Source organism: Podarcis filfolensis (assembly GCF_964270895.1).
Source record: "Podarcis filfolensis genome assembly, chromosome: 12".
Lineage (NCBI taxonomy): Eukaryota > Metazoa > Chordata > Lepidosauria > Squamata > Lacertidae > Podarcis > Podarcis filfolensis.
In genome coordinates, this window is record NC_139614.1 from 56,024,453 (window position 1) to 56,052,268 (window position 27,816).

The 27,816-nt window shown below is 50.8% G+C and overlaps 1 protein-coding gene across 2 annotated transcripts; it reads right to left on the bottom strand.

Annotated features, from left to right (window-relative positions):
• On the bottom strand, positions 1-27,305 carry CSPG5 (chondroitin sulfate proteoglycan 5). 2 transcript variants are annotated; one of them, XM_083579599.1, is made up of 5 exons: positions 27,158-27,305; positions 23,197-24,727; positions 15,415-15,603; positions 5,893-6,046; positions 1-766 (listed from the first exon to the last, which is right to left on the bottom strand). In XM_083579599.1, exons 1-5 carry the CDS (start codon positions 27,219-27,221, stop codon positions 605-607), a joined length of 2,100 nt encoding a protein of 699 aa, XP_083435725.1. In that variant the 5' UTR covers positions 27,222-27,305; the 3' UTR covers positions 1-604. The 2 variants fall into 2 exon arrangements, with proteins under 2 accessions (XP_083435725.1, XP_083435726.1); XM_083579600.1 differs by having other exon boundaries at positions 5,974-6,046; positions 27,158-27,304.
• Between the last annotated feature and the right edge of the window lie 511 nt (positions 27,306-27,816).

Below are 27,816 nucleotides of genomic sequence, written 5' to 3' on the forward strand. Positions count from 1 at the left end.
TTAACTTTAAAAAAATGTTTTGTATTTTTTTAATTATTATTATTATTTCAAGGTCTTTTAATTTTTTTCACATTTTCAAACTCGTTTCTCCAAAAAAGGCTGGGTAAAATACAAAAAAAAGTCAGTCGAGTCACAGCAAAGGTTTAGAAATCACAGCAGTGAGAGGGGAGATTTGGGAAGGACGGAGGGGGGGGGAGGGAAGATTCAGGAGTGAGGCTAACCCAGGCATTATATAGACGGCAACGGAACACACAACCCAACACACACAATTCATTTGGGGGGGCACACACTTGATAGAGGAAGAGTTTCGTCTTCTTGTGTATTCTTTATTATTACCCTTGTTTTTCCCGCTGTACAAAAACACATCAAAGCATGCTATGAAGTCGTCGGGGAAGGGGAAAGCAAAGAGAATGAACGATTACGAGAAATGAGCTTTGTACAAAGAGGGGGCGACCCTCATGCTCTTAAATGTTTTATTCCGCCTTATTTCCGTTTCCCCCCTCCCTCCTCATTTCCTCTCTCTCTCTTTCTCTCTTTCTCTCTTTCTTTCTTTCTCTCTCTCTTTCTTTCTTTCTCTCTCCTTTCTTTCTCTCCTTCTGGCCTCTCATGTCAGGTTGTTCTGCAAGCAGTTCACCTCCGAGTCGTCCGGTTCCCCTTTGCCGTTGTCCAGTTTGGGCGACATGGAGTTCTGGATGTTGAAGGACTCCTCGTCTTTCAGGCACGACTTCAAGGGGTCTTGAAGCTTGTGGGGGGCATTGGGGTCGTCCTAAATTGGGGGGGGGGGGGCGGTCGGGAAGGGAGGGAGGGAGCAAGGAAGCGTGAGAGAGAAAAGGGAGTCAGCGCTGGAAGCAGCGATGGCAACAGAGATCTCAACAAGGAAGGCCTAGCATGGGCAAAGGAAGCTTGGGGTCAGATCCTGGCGCAAAGGCCGCTAGCTGGCTGAATCCTATGCTTTGAGGTAAGAAATCACAAGCTCCTGAATCGTACAACAGTAGAGCTGGGAGGGACCCGTGAGGTCATCCATTCCAGCCCCCTGGGCTTAATCCCCAGAGATTTGGCAAGATCCCTGCCCCTGATCCTGGAGAGTCAATCAGCGCAGAGAATAATGAATTGGATGGATCCATGCCCCGACTGGGTAGTAAGGCATCTTATGAGGTTCTTATTCAAACCAGACCTCCATGAGAACTAGAATCTTGTTTTTGGAGCTGGGCCCTAGTGTAGTGATCAGGTGGGATTACTATGAGGAATTATAACAAATATAGAGTAAGCCACCTGTGTCAGCAATGAAAGCACTGCACTGACTGGGTTTAAACTATTTTGATATGATTTCTGATCAATCCACACCTCTGCATCCCTGTTCCATTTCTCTTGCTTGAGCAGTCATGTACACTGCCAGTTGCTTCGCCAGGCAGGCATCCTGGGGCATCAAAGACAGTGGGCAGTTTCTTTGATGTAGCTTTTTCTGATATGTTAATCTTAGGGCCAGAAAACAGATCTCACCTGAAGGTGATATTGATCGCTGTACTCCTGGCCATCCTTACCATGTATATTGCTTGTTTATCACTTCCCGGGGTTGCCAAATGCACTCTTTTGTAGTTCTGCTTTATTTACCCCATGCTTAATTAGTTTTGGTAGTTTAACTTTGTCCCCACGTGGGGTTTGTTGAAATGCTCAGAGGAAATCTGATTGGTTCTTACGAACACTCTGTAAAAAGCTCTTTTGTGAATAAAACGACCTGGGCCAAGGGGTGGAGGGACAGAGATTATTATACACACCCTTCCCAGAGTCTTGCTGGTTCAAGCCTCTGTGTGTATTCTTATTAATCAGAGTTCAATCCTTCCTTTACTTTGGGAACGCCTCACCTTAGCTCACTGGGAGAGCACCTCCTTTGAATCCCAGGTTTAGTCCCAAAAGGCACCTCCTGTTAGGGCTGGGAAAGACACCCTGATGAGTTGATGGAGGGCAGCTGCCGGTCAGTGTGGGAAGTCGCTAGCTGGACCAATGGTCTGATTCTCTGTGCTCCTGGCTATGGAAGAGATCTCCACACGGAGAGGTTTTCCAGGCACCCTAATCTGGAATGCGCTGAGCAAAGATCTTTCTGCAAGCCCGTGCCTTTTTAACCAATTCAGCTGCCACTCCTCCCAGTTTTAAATCAAATTTTAAGCCCTAGGTTTTAAGTTTCAAGTTCTTTCGTTAATTTGCAACGGTTTTCCCTTGCATTTTAAGGTTGCTGGGTTTTCTCCTCCCCGATCCAATCAGGGGACTCCGGTTACGTGGGGCGACTATAGAAATGTAGTAAAAAGCAAACACAACAACGTGGTATCAACTACGCTTCTGAGGACAGCATCGGGATTCTGGCAATTAACTCCAGGATAGTTTAGAGTACCAGGGCGCTGATCTCAAATACATTATTTTTTTTTAACTGGGTTACTGTGCATTTTAAATAAGGCTGCTTTAATTCTCCAACGGCATTGTTCCTGGACGTTTTAATTCTGTTTGGATTTTGTGACGGATTTCAGTCGTAAAATTCCTTTGGGAGCCAACTTGGCAGATAAGTATATATATTAATACAGTGGACTCTCGGAACGTAACTTCCGGGTTGAGAACGCGGCAACCCCGGAAGGATATACTTCTGGGTTTCGCCACACGCGCATGCGCAGAAGTGCACTGTTCAGGTTGGCGGGCGTTGCTGCCTCCTGCGGAAGGGAGTTCCCTGGTTTAACGGCGCACTGCGTGTGAAAGTCCATGCCGACGACGTTTTGTATATGCTGCGTTTTTATTGTAGCGCAGTTTGAATACCACAGGATTCAAACCAAAATACAATTTAAAAACCCAATATATATAAGAAAGCTGGTGGATCATGAATTGGGACCTCCTGCTACATGAGCCAGCAGCAACTCCCTGGCAAATGCACATAGGATTGTGGTATTAATTTTTTTCTCTCTCTCTCTATCTATATCTGTCTGTCTATCATCTATCTATCTATCTATCTATCATCATCTATCTATCTATCATCTATCTATCTATCTATCTATCTACCTATCTATCATCTATCTCTATCATCTATCTATTTACAGTATATATATCTGTCTGTCTATCTATATCTATCATCTATATCTGTCTTTCTGTCTGTCTATCTATCTAACTATCTCTCTATCTATCTATCTATCATCTATCTATCTATCCAACTATCATCTATCTATATCTGTCTTTCTGTCTCTCTCTCTCTCTCTGTCTGTCTATCTATCTATCTATCTATCTATCATCTATCTATCTATCTATATCTATTTACAGTATATCTGTCTGTCTGTCTGTCTATCTATCTGGACTGAAAAGTCCTCAGAGATATGTGTTTGTGTGTGCTTTTTAATGAACGGCGGAATATTAAATGCCTACAATAAGAATACAAAAATAATGAAATAAATACCGTAAAACCCCCAGCTAAGGAGGTCTGTCTGTTGACACTCCCAGAGTGTCCCTGATGCTCTCTGCACATGCTCTGTGGCATTCCCATCTCCCCCCACCTCCCCCCACAGGCAGCACTGGAGAGAGGAAGCAGCAAGCGCATAGCAGCCTCGTGCCCCCCCCGAGACCCCCGTGGCCAGACGTGGGTGTGGGCATGTGGTTGTCGGCACGCAGACAAGCAGGGTCCAAGCCCCCGTGAGGATGGACACAAGGGAGGCGGGGGGGGGGGTTGCGGTAACATGGAAGGGAAGGAGGGGCAGGGAGCACATTCATCGGGGAAGCATCGCTCAGGCAAGCAACAGCAGGCTGCAGGCTTGACAGTCCCAAGGGCCGGATCAAGAGATTTTGGGAGCCACATTCGGCAACACCGCCTCCGCCCCCAATCGCTAATCATGCGCATTGCCAGGGCAAACAGTTGCTTTGCTGAAAGGCGCAAGACCTCCCTCGTTTCCTGCTTCTCGAAATATTTGCCGTGATTCCTCCTCTGCAGGGGGCTGGACTAGATGACCGCTGGGGGCCCCTTATGATATTTCAATTCTACGCGGCTGCCCCAAAGCTACTGGACATCCAGCGGGGCATGTTGGGCGGTCATTGTTCTGACTGGCTGACTTTCAGGTAAAGGCATATAGGATGGCAGCATTAATTTGTATAGTTGTTTTTTTAAAAAAAATCTGGATAAAAGTGCATTTTATGCAAATGTGGTTGACTTTCCCAAAGGCCCTGGAAGAGGATAGGCAGGCAGGCTCAGTGCACCGGATGAACAGAAGGGGTGCAGATAAACGCAGCCATGTGGGGGAACAGCGGCACAGCTCCTACATGGATCGGCCCCACCACTAGAGGGCGGCAGAGAGCTGCCCTTTTTAAAAGGATATAAAGGTAAAGGTAAAGGGACCCCTGACCATTAGGTCCAGTCGTGACCGACTCTGGGGTTGCGGCGCTCATCTCACTTTATTGGCCGAGGGAGCCGGCGTACAGCTTCCGGGTCATGTGGCCAGCATGACTGAGCCGCTTCTGGCGAACCAGAGCAGCGCACGGAAACGCCGTTTACCTTCCTGCTGGAGCAGTACCTGTTTATCTACTTGCACTGGTGTGCTTTCGAACTGCTAGGTTGGCAGGAGCAGGGACCGAGCAACGGGAGCTCACTCTGTCGCGGGAATCAAACCGCCGACCTTCTGATCGGCAAGCCCTAGGCTCTGTGGTTTAACCCACAGCGCCACCCACGTCCTTAAAAAGATATATTCTGCAGAAAATGATCAGTTGGGTTGCAGCAACTCCCTATGAGGGGAAAGGTTGCATTTTCAGCTTGGAGGAGGAAAGGCAAGTATAACGGAGGATGTGGCAGAAGTTTATACAGTGTGCGTAGAGGAGGATTAATTTCTCCCCCCTCCCTCTTTCATAATGGAAAAACTCGTGGGCATTCAAGGAACCTGAATGTTGGAAAGGGCAGAATTTTCACATGCAGTGCGCCGTTAAACTAGGGAACTCCTTTCCGCAGGAGACAGCGACACCCACCAACGGGGACTAGATAAATCCACAGAAAAAGGACGGCAGAGATGCTTTTGAACACATCCAGCTGCCTGGATTCACAAGTGAGGAGTGTGCAAGTATCGAACTCAGGTCCCTGCTTTGTGGAGCTCCCACTGTGCCGCTGGGATAACTGGCCACTTCTTAGGAACTTACGGGGTTCCTGCCAGGGTGTTTCCTGGAGGAACCTACAGGTGAAACTCGAAAAATTTGAATATCATGGAAAAGTTCCTTGATTTCCACAATTCAACTTGAAAGGTGAAACTGATATATGAGATAGACTCATGACATGCAAAGCGAGATATGTCAAGCCTTGATTTGTTATCGTTGCGATAATGCACAGCTTATGAAAACCCCAAATTAACCATCTCAGAAATTAGAATATTCAAGGAAATCAGCAAAACAAGGATTGCAAATTGAGCAAGATTTGGACCTCTGAGAAGTAGAAGCAGATCTCGCTTTGCAGGTCATGAGTCGATCTCATATATTAGTTTCACCTTTCAAGTTGAATTACAGAAATCAAGGAACTTTTCCACGATATTCTAATTTTTCGAGTTTCACCTGTACTGAGCCACTGGCTCTTCTGACATCTGTATGGAACTTCCTGCTCCAGGGGCAGTCTATCTCAATCCCTAGGTTCTGTGGGGCATTTGGACCCTGGGAAAACAGGGTGTCAAGATAGGTGGGCCTCTGGTCGAAGCCAGCCGCGCTGTTTTGGAGTTATCTCTGGTTGGGGGCAGCCAGACCCGCCCCCAACTTCGCTATTCCACCAGTGCAGGCGCCGGCAATTTCGCTCGCTGGTGTTGCTCTGAGCGAGCTCTGGGGCAGGCAGTGGGGCGGGAGACGAGGGTGGGGGGCAGGAGGCATGCAGCAAGGGGGGGAGACGTGAAGAAGACGAGTTACCTGACAGATAATGTTATCATAGTAAGCCAATGCACGAGCATGAGGGGAGAGGTTGGAGGGAGTGTCACAAAATTTCCTTACATTTGGGTGCGAGCCCTCCGCAATTGTGGACAGCGAGAAGTTGTCGTTGTGGAGCTCAGAGGGGGTTCGGTATCTGCCGGTGGCGGGGAGAAGAAGAGGGGGGAAAAACAGGAAGCAGAGAGAGGAAAGAAAGGAGAGAATCCGGAGGTCAGAAAGAGTAATCACAGATTTGGAAGGGAACCCAGAGGTCATCTAGGTCAACCCCCCATCCCCGCGATGTAGGACTCTCAACAAAGGCAGGACACAACTCGGTTGTCGAGCTGGCAGCAAACCATAGCAATCTTTCCAGGGAACTTTGAGCACCTGCTACGCTGTTCAAACACGATTACGGCCCCCAGTACGTTTCCGAGCACAATTTAAGTGTTGGTGCTGACCTTTAAAGCCCTAAACGGCCTCGGTCCAGGATACCTGAAGGAGCGTCTCCACCCCGATCATTCAGCCCGGACGCCAGGGTCCAGTGCCAAGGGCCTTCTGGCGGTTCCCTCACTGCAAGAAGGCAAGTTACAGGAAACCAGGCAGAGGGCCTTCTTGGTGGTGGCGCCCGCACTGTGCAATGCCCCCCCCCAGATGTCAAGGCAATAAACAGCTATTTTACTTTTAAAAGACAACTGAAGGCGGCCCTGATTAGGGAAGTTTTTAATGTCTGATGCTGTATTGTTTTTAATATTCGGTTGGAAGCCGTCCAGAGTGGCTGGGGTATAAATAAATTATTATTATTATTATTATTATTATTATTATTATTATTATTATTATACATGGAAGTGAATGGCATAGAGTTGCACAAATAGAGGGCAGCTCCTGCAACCACTCTCTTTTCTGCACACCCAACTGTACTCCCCCCCCCAAAAAAAAAGCCTTCTCCAAAAATGAACCAATCTAACCGTTCGTTCCACAATGTTTCCCACGGGAAAAACCAGAGGTCACCCACATTCACTTTGCAGAGCAATGGCTCACCACCAGAACAGGTGAAGCGCTGGGAAGAGGTTGCCTCTGAGCAGTTGCAGAGTGCCTTTCACGCAGCAATCTCTGGCCAAATTTGAACTTGCGGAGGAGAACTTCCCAGGAGGGAAGTTTCCTGCCTAAACCTCCTGACTGATTTTTGCTTAAAACTGATTTTTGCCTCATTTTTGCTTAAAACGATTAACATTCGCGGAATCCACAGAGTCAGAAGGGACCGACAATGTTGTGGCATCCCTGAGACCACCCATCTTTTTATTTTTCTTATTGTGGAGCTGGAATGATATTAATTATGACATCTTGCTCATCATTTCTTATGACAATAACGCAGGGGGCAGAAAACCCTCTTCGATAATGAATTTATTGATTGCCCATTCATTTTTTAAAAAATCACAACAACAATTAAAACAAATCAAAACAATTAAAAAACAAATTTAAAAATTGCAACAAAAAGACATAAAGTTGTGCAGTAGAAAATATACAGGGGAAAAGTTTGACCTTTTTCTGTTAGGCAAAGATCAGAAGACGACCCGGATGGTCGCCAGATTCTGTGTACAGATCTGCAGGCGCAGACCATCACCCGACCCAAACGAGTTCGTTAAGAAAATCCCCAAACTCGGTTCCATGGGTGACTCCGGGTCAGCTCCAAGCGGTAGTTTTAAGTGTCTATACGCTAATCGCATTTATAAATTTTAAGTTTATTGTTGTACATTATTTTAATTGTTTGTTTTCCTTCTGTGACTGTACCCAAGTGTGTTTTATAAGCTGGTCTCCGACCGGAATAAATTATCTAAGCTAAGCTATACAGGAAAGTGAGAAACAGATGCCAGTTAACAACTGTGGGAAGCTCAAGGGCCACATTCTCTGCCATATAACCTTCTGGGGGCCACATTCCAACGGCGGAGCAAAAGTGCTGTGGTTCCTGCATTTCAGCGGGGGTTGGACTAGATGCCCCCAGGGTCCCTTTGCAATTCAACCGTTTTACGATTCCACGGCCTCATTCGCAAGGGGGGCGCGGTGTGCTTGGTGCCAGGAAGACGCAATCTGCCAACTTTTTGCGCCATGCTGCTGGAGAGGGGGAGGCGGCCTATAGGAAGGAAGTTGAGCAGTTGGGGGAGTGGTGCAGGAAAAACAACTTACTCCTTAACTTAAAGAAAACAAAAGAGATCATTGTGGACTTTAGGAAATGTAAATTGAATATTCAGCCACTCATTATTGAGGGGAAGTGCGTGGAACAGGTCTCAGTGTTTTGATTTCTGGGAATGGAGTTGAGAGATGACTTAACCTGGGGAGAAAACAGCAAAGACCTGACGAAGAGAGCACAGCAGAGGTTATATTTTCTGAGAATCCTCTGGAAAAACAATCTCTCAAAGGACCTGCTGATGGCATTTTACCATTGCACTGTGGAGAGCGTATTAACTTATGGTCTGTGTGTGTGGTTTGGGAGCTGCACGGCCAGGGAAAAAACAATGCTATCCAGGGTTGTAAAGACTGCGGAGAGAATAATTGGGTGCACTCTTCCCACCTTGGATCAAATCTACGCTTCCAGGTGCCATAAGAAAGCGGCAGAGATAGTGCAGGATAGTGCGCACCCCAGAAATGATCTCTTTCAGCTTCTGCCTTCTGGAAGAAGGTACAGGGTTATAAAGACCAGGACTAGCCGCCTGAGAAACAGTTTCTATGCAAATGCAATTCTGGTTCTAAACGCGGCATAAAGGGTCTCTATAGTATAGTGTATTTTAAAATGGGGTTTCAGTGTTTTTAGGGGTTTTTGAATGTTTTATGTAGGTTTTCAATTTCATTGTTCTGCACGGGACAATGACAATAAAGATATTGTATATTGTATATCGTATCTCCCCAAAGGAAATTGTGCTGCTTCTCCCCAGCGCTGCCCCCCCACTCTCAGATGACCTCTGCCCCCCCCAAGATGCCGATGGAGGGAATCTTTCCCTTCGAAGACCCCCACCCCCGCCATACAAAGCTATCCCCCTCCCCACTGATGGACAATACGGCCATCTGCTGTTGCCAAGCTCAGGCGCCCCCATGCAGAGCGCCAGCTGCTCACCGCGCCCCCCCACAAAGCTCTTTAAGGGAGCTGGAGGGAAGAAAGGGGGGCCTTGTGGCTGCGCACTCAGGCGGCTTTGTTTTTTTTAAAAGGGGGGGGGGAACCAAGCTCATTTGCAAAAGAAAAAGCAGCGCATAGGAATGCAAGCCGCTCCCATGACCTCTGGCAGAAAGGGGCGCTCGGGAAGAGGGGTGGGGGCAGTTCCCAGGCTCCGTCCTTCCCCCCCCCCAATGTGTTGTTGCTAAGAATCCAGGGACCCATCTCTGCACATATTAAGCTTGGGGACCCCCGCCCTGCCTGGACAGGACCCAGCTGAATCACACATCACAGGGACGCAGTGTGGATGTCAAGGACCCAGAGAGAAGGGGCGAATAGCTGTCAGCTTTTCCCTTTTCTCGCGAGGAATCCTATTCAGAATAAGGGAATTTGCCTTTAAAAAAAGGGACACATTGACAGCTATGAAGGGGCGTCCCGTTCCAGAGCAATGTCTAGGCAACACGATGACCGTAAACATACGTAATAAACAATCTTTATAGAATTCCTTCAAATCACAAAAAGTTCAGAATGAAATCTTTAGTCTCAAAGTTTCTGGAAATCTTTAAATGAAGCGAGGTACCAGACTTTGTACGGTGGAAGACAAGCTGTGAAGCGTTGTGTATTCAACAACGATGTCTAACACTGAACAGTGATTCCGGATATTGACTACTGTTTCGTAGAATTCTTCGTCAGTATGGTGGGAGGATATAGAATTGCTTCATAAACCCATCTTATTTCGAATGAGTGTATGTAAATGAAAATATCAAATGCTGCAACTACATTATTACATGAGCACTGTTCCACAGCATTTGATACTTTCATTTATATACATTCATTCGAAATCATTCATTCATTCATTGTTAAATACACAAAGCTTGTCTTCCACCGTACAAAGTACAGAGACTTTGAGACTAAAGATTTCATTTTGAACTTTTTATGATTTGAAGGAATTCTATAAAGATTTTATAAACTTCCCCAAACAGGGCTGCCTTCCGATGTCTTTTAAAGATAAGATAGCTGCTTATATCCTTCACATCTGAAGGGAGGGCGTTCCATAGAGCAGGTGCCACCACCGAGAAGGCCCTCTGTCTGGTTCTCTGTAACCTCACTTCTCGCAATGAGGGAACCGCCAGAAGGCCCTCGGAGCTGGACCTCAGTGTCCGGGCAGAACGATGGGGGTGGAGACGCTCCTTCAGGTATACTGGACCGTTTAGGGCTTTAAAGGTCAGCACCAACACTATGAATTGTGCTTGGAAACGTACTGGGAGCCAATGCAGATCTCTCAGGACCGGTGTTATGTGGTCTCAGCGGCCGCTCCCAGGCACCAGTCTAGCTGCCGTGTTCTGGATTAATTGCAGTTTCCGGGTCACCTTCAAAGGTAGCCCCACGTAGAGCGCATTGCAGTAGTCCATTGAATTGGGTCCACAATGGCTAGAAACCGGCTTCTAAAGCAGGATTCAAGCAGAGGCGCCCTCAAAATGTTGCATTTTTGCATGGAAGACATTGCACCGTGGGTTTTTGGTCCTGCTACAAAATCGCAGCATGCAAACGGCCTCGGTGCTAAGTAGCTAAGCGGAACCTCCATATCCAAGAAGAGTCTATCTCTGGTTGCCTGGCGCTGAGCACAAAGCGGAGGGGGCCAGCCTCCCTCAAGTGGGAGACAACTGCATAGCCACTGCTACAGAAAGCGCATTGGGTCAGAAAGACTTGGGTGCTTGCAGCTTGGGTGGCGATTATTAGATTCTGCCATGACAGGGAGGTTTGAAAAATGGCTCATCGCAGCCAGAAGTGAGAGGTCAGCTGGGATTCTCAGAGAGGGGGAGAGAGAGGGGGGCCCCCAGTTTTTTGTTTGATGCAAACTCACTCTATCATTTTGCATCTTCCCAACAGGATACCACCGGGAGACTTTTGTTTCCCGGTGCCTGGGATGCAGTCATTCCCAGCGGCAATAACCACAAATGGCGTTGCCTTGGCGAAAAACAGCGATGCCCATGACATGCAAAAAAGCCCCGTATTTTGGAGTTGTGCTACTGAAGACGTAAGGGAAGAGCTCAAAGTGCATTCAATGCCCAGAAGCTGCTGGCAACTACCTTTGCTCTCCCCCTCCCATGGCCCCCACCCCACACCCCCACAGGTCTTGCCAGACAGTGCAAAGCACTCCTTGGTAATTACTGATGGCACTTTTGCAAAACAGCAATTAACCGCTCATTAGGGAGCTGGCCTGCTCAGACCCAGGAGGGGAAAGAGAGGAGAGCCAGGAGCTGGGATACAAAGCGGTAACCTTAGCCGAGAAACAGCGCAGGAGCTCTCCCTCCTTCCCATCCTCCAGATGCTAAGTGGGGTTATGCAGGGTGAGCAGGCCTGCGCTCGCAGCCCCAACTGACCGGCAGGCAGCAGTTTCCAGCCTTCAGGTTTAGCTCTACGTTGAGCATGAAGAAGAACAGGGACCTGTGACAGGCTACAACTTGTGGGCATCCAATGAGGACGAGGGCTGGAAGATTTCCTTAAGGTCCATGAATAACCATAGTTTAGAGGTCCCGGGCCCTAAGGAAGTCAGACTATCCTCCACCAGGGCCGGGGCCTTCTCAGTGGTGGCTCTGACCTGGTGGAATGCTCTGCCCCATGAGATCAGGGCCCTGAAGGATTTAACTTCCTCCGGCAGGGCCTGTAAGACAGAACTATTCTGTCTGGCTTTCAATTTGAACTTAGCCTGATCTTTTATTCCCCTTCCTCCCCTCCCTCTCCCCTTTTTATGAAGATTACCTGCTCTGGGATCCCACAGCTAATTCTCCCCTGGTCTCCTCGCTGGCCCAAATAGGATTAATTTAGCCAGCTAGCCCTGGTGATCATCTAATGTTTATTGGATGGATTTCCCCCCTAAATTGATTTTAGATTTTTGAATGTGTTGTTATTCACATTTTATACTGTATTTTATGCTGTTTTTATTGCATCAATTAAGTGTTTTAAATTTGTTGTTAGCCGCCCTGAGCCCGGTTTTCTGAACCAGGAAGGGCGGGGTATAAATAATAATAATTCAGGGTGGATGGAAGCAAGTTCTGCTGCATGCAAGCCCACGGTTAACCTATGGAACTCGCTGCCACAGGAGGCAGGGATGGCCACCTAACCTAGATTGCGTAAAAAGAGGATCGGGCAAATTCGTGGAGGAGGAAAAGGCTATTGGCGATGGAGGCTCGGCTCTGCTTCCACGTTCGGAGGCAACACTGCTTCTGAATCCGAGTTCCTGGAAACCACAGGAGGGGAGGGGGCTCTTGGGTTCGGGACTGGCTGGACGCAGAGGAGGGAGGGGAGGCACCAGCTGGAGAACCCCCAAGGGAAGAAGGCTCAGAGCCTGGGGAGTGGTGGTGGGACAACAATGGGTGGTCACAAGGGGAGGACTGGGAAGAGGATGTGTTGGAGTCTGAAGAGGCGACAGGGTTTAGTGAGCGGGGAGAGTCTGTGGCAGAGAGCAGTCCAGACTCAGAGGCAGAAGCAGGAGAGGAGGGAGGCCAAGAGGCAGAGATGAGCCTGGTTGGCAAAGAACCTGCGGCGCCAGCTTGTATGTTTATGTTCTGACAGTTCCCTCACCTGCAGGCAAAAGCAGTCCAGCCCAGAAAGAATTCTGCCCCACAACTGCATGAAGTGCGTAGCCCAGCGAAGTACCACCCCCTGGAGGACAATGGGATTCCCTGGGGGATTCCCTAAGAGGCAAGGGGGAAAGAGATGGCTGCGGAAAGTGGGGATTGAAGACTCTTGCTAACTTCTCCGCATTGGCTCCCCGTCTGTGGGATGCTCTCCCCAGGAAAGTTCGCCTGGTGCCTTCATTATACACCTTTAGGCGCCAGGCAAAAACATTCCTTTTTAACCAGGCCTTTGGTTGACCTGATCAACATCCCATACCCTTTTAAAATGTGGCTCTTTTGTGTGTGGGGGGGGGGTATAATTGAGTTATAGGGACGCGGGTGGCGCTGTGGGGTTAAACCACAAAGTCTAGGATCAGAAGGTCAGCGGTTCGAATCCCCGCGACGGGGTGAGCTCCCGTTGCTCGGGCCCTGCTCCTGCCAACCTAGCAGTTTGAAAGCACGTCAAAGTGCAAGTAGATCAATAGGTACCGCTCCGGCAGGAAGGTAAACGGCATTTCCATGCGCTGCTCTGGTTCGCCAGAAGCGGCTTAGTCATGCTGGCCACATGACCCGGAAGTTGTACGCCGGCTCCCTCGGCCAGTAAAGCGAGATGAGCGCCGCAACCCCAGAGTCGGCCACAACTGGACCTAATGGTCAGGGGTCCCTTTACCTTTACTTTATAATTGGGTTATTGCTTTTATTTTTATTTTATATACTGTGATCCTTTTATGTGAAGCGCCCTGAGACCTCTGGGTATAGGGCGGTATATAAATTCAAGAAATAATAATAATAATAATAAACAAGACATTGGGAAACTGGACTCGCTGCATCAAGCCCATCCGTCACGCTGGGAATTAACTAAGCAGTGAAGACGTTACTAAATGTGGCATTTAGGACTCTTGCTAGAGGACTTTGAGAAGCTGGCATCACGGATCAAGTTCACCAGGCTTGGCGGAGTAATTAAACTAAATAGTTTTAATTGGGTTTTCAGCGAATGCGCAATTAATGGTTGCTGTTTCGAATTTTATAGTCGTCTTATCTTCCTTAGTGGGTCATGCAAACTGCTATTCTGATAAATTCTTTTTTTATATAACGGGGGGGGGCAGTTCTGAAAAATGCCGCTGTGTGCATTTTCCAGAATGGGCTCCCCCTCCCCTTCCACTCTGTTTCACCTCTTTCTCTGATGTCACCTGGGAAATTTACAGCCCTGCGGAAGAGGCGAACTGACAGGCGCTCCATCCCGGGCACACACAACACTTGGCGTTTCTCCCAGCCGGAAAACTCCCGCCCCGTAAATCACAGGATGGGGACGGGAGCAGGGATACCACAAAGCCTGTCGTTGATGGAGGATCGTAATAAGGAAAGCCTGCCAGATCAGGCTGAAGGGGGCGCACCCAGTCCAGCATTCTGCTCTCACAGTGGCCAACCAGATGGGAAACCTGCAAGCGGGATCTGAGCGCAAGAGCAACTGGAATCCAAATAATAATAATAATAATAATAATAATAATAATAATAATAATTATTATTATTATTATTATTATTATTATTATTTATTTATACCCCACCCATCTGGCTGAGTCTCCCCAGCCACTCTGGGCGGCTCCCAGTCGAGTGTTAAAAACAATACAGCATTAAATATTAAAAACTTCCCTAAACAGGGCTGCCTTCAGATGTCTTTTAAAGAGAAGATAGCTGCTTATTTCCTTCACATCTGAAGGGAGGGCGTTCCACAGGGCGGGTGCCACCACCGAGAAGGCCCTCTGCCTGGTTCCCTGTAACCTCACTTCTCGCAGCGAGGGAACCGCCAGAAGGCCCTCGGCGCTGGACCTAAGTGTCTGGGCTGAACGATGGGGGTGGAGACGCTCCTTCAGGTATACAGGACCGAGGCCATTTAGGGCTTTAAATTGCTGTCTCTAACCACAGACACAGAGTATAGCTATCCTGGCTAGGAGCCCTCAATAGCCCTCTCCTCCATGATGATAAACATGTGTTGCTCCGCCCACTTTTGCCCCAGGCCCCGCCTACTGCTAGCATGCGGCCCTTGCGAGGTGGTCCAGAGACGAGTGTGGCCCTCAGGGGAAAAAAAGCCAACACACACACACACACACACGGCACCTCTGCAATAAAAGGACGGAGACAAAACCTTTTCCAGGAACGTCCGTCTCCCTACTCTTCCTTGCCAGTCAGCGATCACACCATTTAAAGATGGAGTTAGCTCTTCACTAGCAAAACCCCAAATTGGCTGAGTGTGCGGCTGAGCAAAGCAGCTCATTCCCAGGAGCCTTCCTCCGTGAAAATCAGTTGCCGAGTCCCGACCTCCTCTCCGGGGATTTCCCAAGCGATCTGAGACTGCGCCTGCATGAGGCCAAACTCTCCTCCACCCTGTTCATGCCTCTCTTGGTTCTGGGAGACAAGGCAGGAGGAGAGCTTGTCACAGCAGCAGGAGGAGACACCCTAAGCTTCTTCACCAGCCAGACCCATCTCTGCCTCTTAGCCTCCCTCCTCTCCTGCCTCAGCCTCCAATTCTGGACTGATCTGCCACAGACTCTCCCCGCTCACTAAACCCTGTCACCTCTTCAGATTCCAAAACCTCCTCTTCTCCCTCATAGTTGTTCCACCACCCTTCCCTGGGCTCTGCGCCTTCTTCCCCTGGGGGGTGTTCCCCAGCTGGTTCCTCCCCCCATTCCTCTGCGTCTAACCCGCCCACGACATTTGACACCCACCCACCCAAAAACCCGCCCGCCCAGCCCCGCCGCCACTCACTTGGTCTTGCGCAATTTGCTGTTTTCGGTTTTGAGCAGGTAGAGTTTCTTGGCGAAGAAGACGGTCATCATGAAGAGAAGGAGGACCACCAGGGCGGCCGAGCCCACGGCGATGCACATCACCTGGAAGTCGGTGATGATGGACTCGCAGCGGATGCCTTTGTGCCAGATGTAGTCCTGGGTGTTGCACCTGCGGGGCGAGAGGCAAAGCGAGGTCTCCTCAGCAAAGGGGTAGCCTGGGAAAGGCACCCACCCCAATAATAATAATAATAATAATAATAATATCTGGACTGCCTCGCCAGAGTGGTGCATGCTCTGGTTATCTGCCACTTGGACTACTGCCATGCGCTCTACGTGGGGCAACCTTTGAAGGTGACCCGGAAATTGCAATTAATCCAGAATGCGGCAGCTAGACTGGGGACTGGGAGCAGCCGCTGAGACCACATAACACCGGTCTTGAAAGGCGTACATTGGCTCCCAGTACGTTTCTGAGCACAATTCAAAGTGTTAGTGCTGACATTTCAAGCCCTAAACGGCCTCGGTCCAGTAGACCTGAAGGAGCGTCTCCACCCCCATCGTTCAGCCCGGACACTGAGATCCAGCGCCGAGGGCCTTCTGGCAGTTCCCTCCCTGCGAGAAGCCAGGTTACAGGGAACCAGGCAGAGGGCCTTCTCGGTAGTGGCACCCACCCTGTGGAACGCCCTCCCACCAGATGTCAAAAGGAACAACAACTACTAGACTTTTAGAAGACATCTGAAGGCAGCCCTGTTTGGGGAAGCTTTTAATGTTTGATTCATTACTGTATTTAAATATTTTGCTGAAAGCCACCCAGAGTGGCTGGGGAAGCCCAGCCAGATGGGTGGGTATAAATAAAATTATTATTATTATTATTATTATTATTATTATTATTAATTTCTTACAACCTGCCTGCCTGACTGGGCTGCCCCAGCCACTCTGGGTGGCTTCCACCAAAAATGCAAATAAAAAAGCAGAAAACCCAAACATTTAAAAGCTTCCCAAAGCAGGGCTGTGTTCAGATGCCTACAAAATTTTTTATAGTTCTTTAATTCTTTGACATTTGCCGGGAGGGCATTCCACCGGGCGGGCCTCCCCTGCTTTCCCCGCACTGGATCTTGACCACCAACCCAGCTCAACTCAAGTGGAGAAGCCTACCCACAAAGGCCAAAAGTGGAGCTTCCACGGATAGGGGCAGGATACCTTAGGAAAAGATAACCGCATGTCACCAGCTTGTCTGCTTCCCTGGTACATCCCTTGTCAGAGAAGGCGCCGATTTCAAGTGCTCAGAGCCCTTCTTGTTAAAGGGATAATGATTCAGAAAACCCTACGACGGTCCTGCAAGGTAGGGCAGTATCATTGTCCCTGCAATGCAGATGGCAGCCAGAAGAAGGGGCTTGAGGACGAAAGGGACAGATTCGTGACTCTTCGATAAACGCGGGGATTTACTCCCCTGAAAGGCCCATTATAATAATAATAATTTATTACTTGTACCCTGCCCATCTGGCGGGGTTTCCCCAGCCACTCTGGGCGGCTTCCACAAAGACCAAAAACACATTAAGATGTCACACATTAAAACTTCCCCAAACAGGGCTGCCTTCAGATGTCTTCTGAATGTCAGGTAGCTGTTTATTTCCTTGACATCTGGTGGGAGGGCGTTCCACAGGGTGGGCGCCACCACCGAGAAGGCCCTCTGCCTGGTTCCCTGTAACTTGGCCTCTCGCAGTGAGGGAACCGCCAGAAGGCCCTCCGCGCTGGACCTCAGTGTCTGGGCTGAACGATGGGGGTGGAGACGCTCCTTCAGGTATACAGGACCGAGGCCGTTTAGGGCTTGAAAGGTCAGCACCAACACTTTGAATTGTGCTCGGAAATGTACTGGGAGCCAATGTAGGTCTTTCAAGACTGGTGTTATGTGGTCTCGGCGGCCGCCCCCGGTCACCAGTCTAGCTGCCGCATTCTGGATTAGTTGGTGCCAACACTGGGTTCGAAAGCTATGCCTAGTTCAGCTCAGCCGCACAAACAGGTCATCAATGTGGGACTAGGCTCATATGCGAACCAGCCCCACACTGCAGCAGCAACCTATTTGCTTGTTTCGTCAAATTCATACGCCGCTTGAATGCCAAAATAAAACCCTCGAAAGAGGTTGACAAAAAGGATAGAACCATAAGAAAACTACAGTCATACCTCGGGTTACAGACGCTTCAGGTTGCGTTTTTTCGAGTTACGGATGCGCTGAAACCCGGAAGTACCGGAATGGGTTACTTCTCGGTTTCGGCGGCCGCACACGCGCAGAAGCGCTAAATCGCGCTTTGTGCATGCGCAGAAGCGCCAAATCGCAACCCGCACGTGTGCAGACACACCCCTGCTGGTTGCGAACGCTGCTGGTTGCGAACGTGCCTCCCACACGGATCACGTTCACAACCCAAGTGTCCACTGTACTAAGTAAAATTAGGAATGGTAATTTCAGACGTCGAAAAGTTAAAATTACAATTAAGGCTTGCACCAGCTTTCTAAACCTCTGAATGTTTTTATCAGGTGCAGAAGAATCCACAAGTGCAGGTGCTTGCTTAATATCAACAGGCAGGGAGTTCCACAGTCTAAGTGCCGCCACAGTCAAATATTGAGCTCTTACAAATATCGAATGGGACTTCTTCAGCGCCTGCCAGTTCCAGCAATCGAAGCCGGTTCATGTGGGGTGAGGCAATCTTGCGGGTAAACTGGTCCCAAATTGTTCAGGGCTTTATATACTGATAGCAGCACCCTGAACCTTGCCCGGTAACAAGCTGGAATCCAGGGCAGGTATCTGAGCACAGGTGAGATAGGCTGCCAAGGCCTCACTCCTGTCAGCAATCAGGCTGCAGCATTCTGTGCTAACTTGCAGCTGTGAATCGAGAGAAAGGGAAGACCCCAAGTACAGCGCCTTGCGCAATAATGTTAGGGCGGCCTCAGCTGCTGCACCACACAGAGGACCCTGGCTGGTGTTGCTTGGACTACAACTCCCATCATGCAGGGTGGATAAAAATTAATGATTTTATATATATGATTTTTAAAATTTAAATCGAATTTTTAAAAAAATTAATAAATTGGATTTTTAAAATAAAATGCTTTTGGAGGAAAAATCTTTCTAAATATAGTTTTCTGTTTAAGTTAGTCCAAATGCTATTCATCAGGAAATAAGGATTTGTTTTAAGTTTTTCACGTGTGCTAAAACTCAGTCTGAGTTAAAAAACATAAATCGTTTAACCACACCAGTTAACAAACATGGCTACATATGCTATAATGTTATTGTTTTAGTTAAATAAATGGTTTAAATTGTTACCAAGGAAATGATTATTTTTCTTCTTCCAATAAAGTACAGCAGGAAAGTTGTCCAAATATAAACAGCAATTAAACCGCACACTAATTTCATAATTATCAGTGTATTTCTAACAGTATAACCAGATCAGTAATTTTTGATATAACTGTAAAAACTATTCTGAAAAATTATTATTCCAGAAATGAAACTTTCATCTGGCTGTAAATATTAAGATTATACCAGCAAGAATGAGTCCTTCTGTAAAAAAAGAGATTTAAATCAAGTCTTACTGACCAGTGATTTAAATCGTTATTTGATTTAAATCAAATCCACCCTGCTACCATGTGTGTGTCCGAGTCTCTTAACGGAAGAGGAATGAGGGCAGGGAGAGAGAGTGGGCCCCCAGATGTTGCTGAACTACAACTCCCATCAGCCCCCATGCCCAATGGATGATGGGATTTGTAGTTCTGCAACACCCAGAGGAGGGACGTGGGTGGCGCTGTGGGTTAAACCACAGAGCCTAGGACTTGCCAACCAGAAGGTCAGCGGTTCGAATCCCCATGACGGGGTGAGCTTCCGTTGTTCGGTCCCTGCTCCTGCCAACCTATCAGTTCGAAAGCACCTCAAAGTGCAAGTAGATAAATAGGTAGCGCTCCAGCGGGAAGGTAAACGGTGTTTCCGTGCGCTGCTCTGGTTCGCCAGAAGCGGCTTAGTCATGCTGGCCATGTGACCCGGAAGCTGTACGCCAGCTCCCTCAGTCACTAAAGCGAGATGAGCGTCACAACCCCAGAGTCGGCCACGACTGGGCCTAATGGTCAGGGGTCCCCTTACCTTTAACACCCAGAGGGCCAAAAACTGCCCACCACCGACTTCTTTATTTCTCATGCTTCACACTCCCAGTATGGCTAATGATAATTTTACAAAATGCAGTACAAAAACAAAGTTTAAAACCCCGCCCCCCCACAATGCAGAATAAAACACTGTCATGCAATTCATGCAGATTTTGCAACGGCATCCAAGGCTTGCTGGGAAAAAGGATTTAGCTGGAAATGCTCATCCCATCAGCAGAGAAGGACCTAGAAACACACAGGGAACCCGCAGGTGTGTGTTTCAGCCTTAGCAACCTGCAACTCTGGCATTGCTGGGGTTGGACTAGATGACCCCCTTGGTCCCTCCAAAACTAGACAATTGTACGGCTTTATGAATGCACAGCACACACCACACCCGCTGAACCGAAATCCCTTCTCCTGCCTAGAGGTACAGGTCCGGAACATCAGAATCAATGAGCAGCGAGCCAGGATCCGAACTCGCCTCCCATTTGTGCTTCAGGATTTTTGCTGGATCCGCAAAGGGGTGCATCTCCCGCAGAGGACCCCTACCCAAGCTCTGCTCTCGGTGCACCCTGTGACTCGCACCCAGAATGCCATCTCTGGAAACAGCACGCCTTCTTCCCGCCACCGCTGTCTGTCAGAGCTGATTAGTGACTCAGGGAGAGCGTCCCGTCAGCGTGGCTCTGACCTAATTCCAGCTCAGCTGAGCAGGCAGGGTGCTGTGGGGGCAGGGAGCACCCGGGAAATCCCTCCCCCTTCTCCGCTCAGCAGGCAGCAGCCGAGACGCCTTCAGGCTGCCTCTCGCAACCTTGGGTCGGGCAGAGGGCGCGGGGCTGAGACAGCATCGGACCTGCCTCCCAGGGTCGTCGTAAACAAAGGACTCGGGGCACACCTTTCGGAGACCAAAGAGCATCGCCCTGTGAGCCCAGGGTTCGAATCCCGACTCGGTGTGTGACCTTGGGGGGCCAGTCCCTGCCTCGCAGGGTTATTGTTGGGGGGCATTGAACGAGGAGGGAGGGGAACCACACGTGCCACCGTGAGCTACTCAGAGAAAAAGGCGGAATGCAATAAATGTATAGGAAAAGCGGGGGGGGGGGCGAAATGGAAAAACAGGAGTTCGGGGGCAGGAAGAGGGAATGGCATGGGATATTTTTCAAGAGCCCGTGGTTGATGGGATAACTCAGCGCTGCAACACTTCGTTGCAGTTCTCGAAAATACAGTGGTACCTCGGGTTAAGTACTTAATTCGTTCCGGAGGTCCGTTCTTAACCTGAAACTGCTCTTAACCTGAAGCACCACTTTAGCTAATGGGGCCTCCTGCTGCCGCCGCGTCGCTGGAGCACGATTTCATCCTGAAGCAAAGTTCTTAACCTGAGGTACTATTTCTGGGTGAGTGGAGTCTGTAACCTGAAGTATATGTAACCTGAAGCGTATGTAACTTGAGGTATCACTGTACAGTAGAACCTTGGCTTACGTTACTAAACTTCGGGTTGCAAAAGCAGCAAACCCGGAAGTATTTCCCCGGGTTTCGCCGCTCGTGCATGCGCAAAAGCGCTCTGTGCGCATATGCGCAGAAGAGGCACCTCTGGTTGTGGAAACCTCAGCATCCGACTGGAGCTCCGGATTGGATCCCGTCCGCAACCGGAGTACCACTGTACTGTCTGTATCTGTCACCGATGGGCAAACTGCAGTCAGGATGATAGGCGGTGTAGTCCAATAACATCTGGAGGGCCACAGGTGCCCCATTTCTGCTTCAGGTCGATGAGGCCGTTCCCTAAAGCTCCATCACAGTCCAGTGTGACCCCAAACCCCACGTTACTGCATTGCAAGGGGTTGGAACAGATGACCTTTGGAGCTCCCTTCCCACTCTATAATTCTCCGATAACTCAGGATATGGGAGTCAGCAAACAGGAGCAGATTCCCACTTGGGGGTGCCGGATGAGATCTCCCAGATTTAGCCCGCATGCCAAGAGGGATGTGCCCCTTTTCTTCCACATTAAGTGGCTAACTGGCTCTCGGTGGAGTACAGGGTCAGATTTAAGGTGCTGGTTTTGACCTTTAAAGCCCTTCACGGCCTAGGACCCTCGTACCTACGGGGCCGCCTCTCCCGGTATGCCCCATGGAGGACCTTAAGGTCCATAAATAGCAACACCCTAGAGGTCCCGGGCCCTAAGGAAGTTAGATTGGCTTCAACCAGAGCCAGGGCCTTTTCAGTGATGGCTCCGGCCTGGTGGAACGCTCTGTCTCTTGAGACCAGGGCCCTGCGGGATCTGATTTCTTTCCACAGGGCCTGTAAGACAAGAGTTGTTCCGCCTGGCCTTTGGCTTGGAGCCAATTTGATTCCCTCCCCCTCTTTCTTTACTCCTTTCTCCTCCTGTGAAGAGGCTGCATTTTAGTGCTTTAATGTTTCAATATTTTAATGTTGTATTTTAATCTTGTTTTTAAGTTGTATTCATTCAACTTGTTTTTATTATTGCTTGCTAGCCGCCCTGAGCCCGGCCTTGGCTGGGGAGGGTGGGGTATAAATAAAAATTATTATTATTATTATTATTATTATTATTATTATTACCTCCCATTCAGTCCTATGGAGAAAAAGTGCAAGGCGTGTGACCTCTGCTGCAATGAAGGCTGAGCCAATCCTTCTCCTCGGCTCCCCTACCTCCCTGCTCTAAGATGCTCTCCTAGTTGGGAACCTTGCAAGGCAGCACATGACTTGCACATCAATCTCACCACGTTGGGTTTCTGGTTCATGAGGCCATAAAGCAGGCCACCTGCCCCTCTGGCACAGTTGCCATCCAAAATACGGAGCCTCGAGGTTCCTGGTACAACCAGAGAGGTTGCTAGAGCCATAAAAAAGGAACTTGAGCATTCTAAATAAAGATTAAACTTTGGAACTCCTTGCTGATTGACATCTATCAGGCACCTTCGCTGGACTCTTTTCCGCACACGTTAGAAACATTCTAGTTTAGACAGGTCCACCCAGATATTTAGAAAGGTGGCGCGAGTTTTAATCTGTTTTTGGTCCATTGCTACTTTCAATTATTGCGGCCGTTTTTCCTTATGGATAATTTTATCCCTTCATCTTTCTTGAGGGTTTTGCTTTCATACAACCAGGCAGCATACAAATCTGATGAAATAAATAAATAAAGCCCAAACTCCCTGCATTTAGAAAACTAGCTCAACAGGGAGCGGTCTAGGCTTACACCATCGTGCCTGATGCACTGGTCTTCTTACTTGAAGGGGAGCTTTGTGTGTTTTCACACAGGGGGGCGTTCGGTTAACAGCACTCACCCATTTGAACTATGAACTGGTACCATCCACTCTGACCAGCTCTGAATTCGAACCCCTCACCCTGTCACATGCGGAGACCAAGCTGAAGCCAGTGCAGTTTTGGGTGGCGGATGAATCTATGCTTCAAATCCAGGCTCAGCCTGGCTCATCCCAGACCTTTTAAGGCTACTACTCCCAGTGGAAGAAGACTCAAATTTCAGGGGCACCCCGGGTGTCGCTAAAATCCCCCCTTGCCTTTCATGCTCCCTTCCACGTCCCAGTTGTGGCGCCCCCTGCAGCGCAGCCACAGCTGCCTCTGCTGCTCCCACCTCACCTGCCAAGGAAGCCCCGCCCACTTCCAGGTAGCGCCTCACCTGCAGAAGGCCCCCAGGTTCTCCACCAGGTAGCACTGGCCCCCGTTGTGGCAGTAACTGGGGAACGTGTCGCACATGGATTTGCAGGAGTTGTTGTGCCGGACAAAACCACTACGGCATTCGGTGCCGTTCTCCACGACGCCCAACAGGCTGAGGTCCCGGCCAACTTCCGCCGGACGGGGTCTGGGGGTGGCCCTGCCGCCACCCCCCGTGATGACAAAAGTCTGCAGAGGTGGGACGACGTAGCGGCGGCTGGTGGGCTCCGCTTCCTGGACGGCGGTGTGGATCTTGGGCGTAGCCTGCGTGGGGATCCGAAAGCCGTTCTCGTCCTCCAGATCCCTGGCCAGCCCTCCTCCGCCATCTTCCTCCTCCTCCTCTTCCTCCGGCTCGTCCAGGTCTTCCTCATCCCCGTCGGTGTAGAAGGAAGTCGTGGGGTAGAAATCGGACTCGTCGAAGGGCGTGAAGTCATCGTAGAGGTCGTGCAGGGACCACGACATCCCTTTGTCGTCCACCGGTTTCCGCTTGGTGGAGTCCAGGCCGGCCCCGCCTAGCCTCTCCCCGTCAAACAGGTCATAGTAATCGATGTCGATGATCTCGGAGGCCAAAGGGTCCTGCGACGGCTTCGGGGAGGCCTTGACTGGAGGCGTGACGGCTGTCCGCGGGGTCTCGGCGCCCGGCCAGCTCCGGTCGGTGCGGCCTTGCGCGCCCTCGGCCGGCGAGCTGCTGGAAGACTCCACCCACAGCTCCAGAGGCTCCTCCTTCTGGGCGGAGTCTTGCTCTGGGACCGCCCCGCCCTCCTCGGGGGCTGGGACGTCAGCCCTCGTGGGAGACGCCAGCACTGCCACCCCAAACGTGTTGAGGAGGAGGTCCGTCTCGGCCGAACTGTGGCCCAGGCCTGCGGAAGAGCTGGCCTCTGGGGCAAACCTGGGGGTCGTGGTCCGTTCCGCCAACTCCCCTTGATCCGGGGAGGCCTTGGCGGGCTGGTCCCCGCTACCGGCTTCCTCTTGGCTTTCTTGGGTGGCGCGGGGGCTCCCCGCTGCCCCGTCCTTCCCGTCAAGTAACTTCCAGGCCCCCTCCTGCCCCTGCGCCGGCTGGGCAAATCCGGTTCCACCCGACAACGCTTCAAGGGGGCCCTTGCCGTCGCGTCCCCCCAAAAAGGGCTGGCTGAGAGTCCCCCCGGGGCAGCCCAGACAGAGGCCCGACACGTTTTTCTCCTCCATCTCTCCAGAAAAGTACCTCACCGTGACGCTTGCCCCTGGGGGGCTGCCAGCAGCTGGGATGTCAGAAGCGACGGCATCTCCTCCATCGCCGCCTGGGAGAACGGCAGGTGGCTTGAGTTGAGATTCCTTCGCTCCCGCTGCCTGTGAGGCTTTGGTGGTAGAGGCGTTCCCTCCTCGCCAGGCACTGGGTCTCGGTGGTGAGGGATTCTCCTTCCTCGGAGGCGGCGCTCTGCTCACAGCGGCCGGCCTGCTCTGCCAGGGGGCTCCTCGGACGTCAGTGGCGTTGGGGGATCTTGCAGGTTGCTCAGAGGCTGCAGGCAAGAAAGGTAGAAGCACTTGTGAGTGGGGAAGAACACAAGCAGGGAGAGGCGGTCCTTTCTGTGCACACAGAGGCGTTGCTAAGCTCCCTCCCCAAAATAAGAACCCATAAAGAGCCCTGCAGGATCAGGCCCAGCCAGCATCCTGGCCTCATAACCTGATACATAGAATCATAGAAAAGTCAGAAGGGACCTCGTGTGTCATCTAGTCCAATGCTGGAATCTTTCGCCCCACGTGCAGCTCGAACCCACGGCCCTGAGGTTAAGAGACTCATGCTCGGACAACTGAGCTATAAACTGCATCAGGGCAGAACAGGGCAGTTGTCTCAATGCAAAGCCCGCAAGCAGGACCCGAGCACAAGAGCACAGCCATTGTGGGCTGTTAGCCCTCGATGGCTTTAACCTCCATGAATCTGCCCAGTCCTATCTCAAAGTCACCTAGATTGGCCATCAGTGCCTCTTGTGGAAGGGAGTTCCACAGATCAACTCAGCACTGCGTGAAGAAGGACTTTATTCTATCTGCCCTGAATCTTCCAACATTCAGCTTCTCTGCTTTTCCAAACCCCAGAACCTCTTACGGACAATTCCAGTGCACCGAATGGTACTTTCCCTATTATATATATACGTATTCTTCCTTGCCGCGGTGTCAAAAATAGCAGCGGTCTCGGCTCGCGGCTCATTCCCACACATTCTGGCTGCCTGATTCAGCTTTTCTCCTTCCCCCTCTTTCCCAGTGTAGTAGAGCAGAATTAATCACTTGGAAGGTGGGGGGGGGGGGGAGAAGAAGCTGGCTGGTTGTAGCGAGGAGAGGGGTGTAAATATGGGAAATGTCTTTGGCGCTAACAGTCGCCTCGGGGTTTTTATTTACCAAATCGGTGGACCTCTCCCTGCAAGGAAGGAAGGAAGGCAGCCTGATCAACCTTCGGGAGAAATCCATCCATCCATCCATGGGCAAAGGGGTGGGCTCCCTCAGACAAGACCCCCACCCACCCACCCAGTGTTCTAATTTTGGCTTCCCTGAGAAAGATCTCAGGGTTTTTTCCGAGGCTTAAGACAAAAGCGAACAGAAAAAGGAAGGCGGAATGCAAGAGAAGCCAATGCAAAACAGAAAATAAGCGGTTCTAGAGGTAGGAAACACCCCTCCTCAAACCAGGGAAAAAATAAATACAAGGAGGAGGGTGTCTGTTTGGTTTTTGAGCATCCAGGACTGGGGGTGTGACTGAAGAAGAGGACTGCAGGCAAAACCAGCTGGAGAAGAGGGATGGAGAGATCCCAAAAGGGTGGACAGCACCTCCATGCCTACACACAGACGCACACACCTCAAGTCAGCACCTGTCTGATCCTGCCAGGCAGCTGAGGTCTTGCAGGGGAAACAATTCATTTTGCATTCCCCCCCTCTGGAAGGAAGGTCTGACTGAGTCACTGGTTTCTGTGGCCTTCTGACCTGAAAATCCATAGATTTACACATCTGAACCTGGCAGCAGCAGCAGGCAGGGTAATTCTCACTCCCTTCCAAGCGTCTGGGGTTTATTTACGACAGGACACGGTCAGCGGGGGACTATTCAGATAGATCTCTTCCACCATCGAGCAAGACCCGCATTTTTAAAGAAATAAAGGGACTCTCTTTTTGCATTCATTCGATCTTCGACAGATTTTTTTTTTTTTGAGAGGGGGGTGCAGCCAAGAAAGGCACAGGGGGTCTTCGATGTTGCACCACCACCCCTGACTCGTCTGCAACGGAATCACCAGGACGTGATCCGGTGCGATTCCGCATTTCGTTGCGATCTCCCGCCGCTGCCGCCGCCCGCCCCTCCCCCTGCCCTCCAGCTCTCCATTCGCCACAGCCTCCTTTTTGGGGGGGCACGGACACACACACCCCAAAATACATTTGCAGGGGAGGGGAAGCAGGGCGAGGAGAGTGTGTGGATTTTGTAACACGTGTCTTGCATTACAACTAACGCCGCCACCAAATCACTCAACAGACATCCCCGAAAGCATCCTACAAAATGAGGGGTGGGAGGGGGAGAGGAGAAAAAGGATGGGTGGGAATCATTTTTTTGGGGGGGAAGGGTCTTCTCTTCCCACCCCAATGTGGCCATTTTGCACCCCCCAGCCCTAACCGCCCCCCACCCACTTCTTGAAAAGGCTCCCCCAGTTTCCTTAACCATTGCCAAATAATAATAATAATGCGCCCTCCTTATTTTTTGCGCGAGGGGAGTGGTCGGGGGGTGGGGGAGAGATCAGACTGTCTGGGTTGGGGGGGCGGTTCCCCCGTTGCAAATTCCACCCCCCACCCAAAAATACACCCCCAAATATTTGCAATCCAGAAAATACCCAGGTAGAGAAAAAGGGTGGAATCTGGAGATGGGTGTGTGTGTGTTGGCGTCTCCATCCCACCCCCCAATTCCCCTCGCCCCCACCTACCCGCGAGGAGGCCCGCCAGCGCCATCAGGCCGGCGGCGGCGAAGGCGAGCCAGGCGCGCCCCATGCTCCGTGCACCCTCGGCCGCGTCCCGCCCTCGGCAGGAGGCTCCGCGCGCTGCTCCGGCTGCCGCTCAGCGCCGGCGGACGCCCCGCCGCATGGCGCGCCCAGCCGCGCCCCCCGAGATCAGCGCCCAGACGCCGCCGCCGCCGCCGCCCAGCCGGCCCGAGGAGGAGGAGGATGCCGCCGCCGCCGCCGCTGCCCCATCGTCCCCCGGCCGCCGCCGCCGCCGCCTCCAGCCCCAGATCCAGCGGCACGAGCAGCAGCAGAAGCGCCAGCCCCGCCTCGCCGCGCGCAGCGCCAGGAGCCGCGGAGCAGGAGGAGGAGAGAGGGAGGAGGAGGCGCTTCTGCAAGGAGGATTACGGTGCCCGCGGGGGGGGGGGGGGGAGACAGACACACACAGACTCACACGCACACACATGCACACGGGCGCGGAGGCGCGGGCGCGGGCGCGCGCAGCACCCCCCTGCCCAGATGCAGCTGCTGCGCTCTTGCAGTTGCAGGACGCACCGGGCGCTGCTGCAATGCATGCGCGCCCCTGGGCACGGTTTAGAGCTGGGGTGGGGGTGGGATGTACGGAAGGCAATTGGGGGAGACGGAGG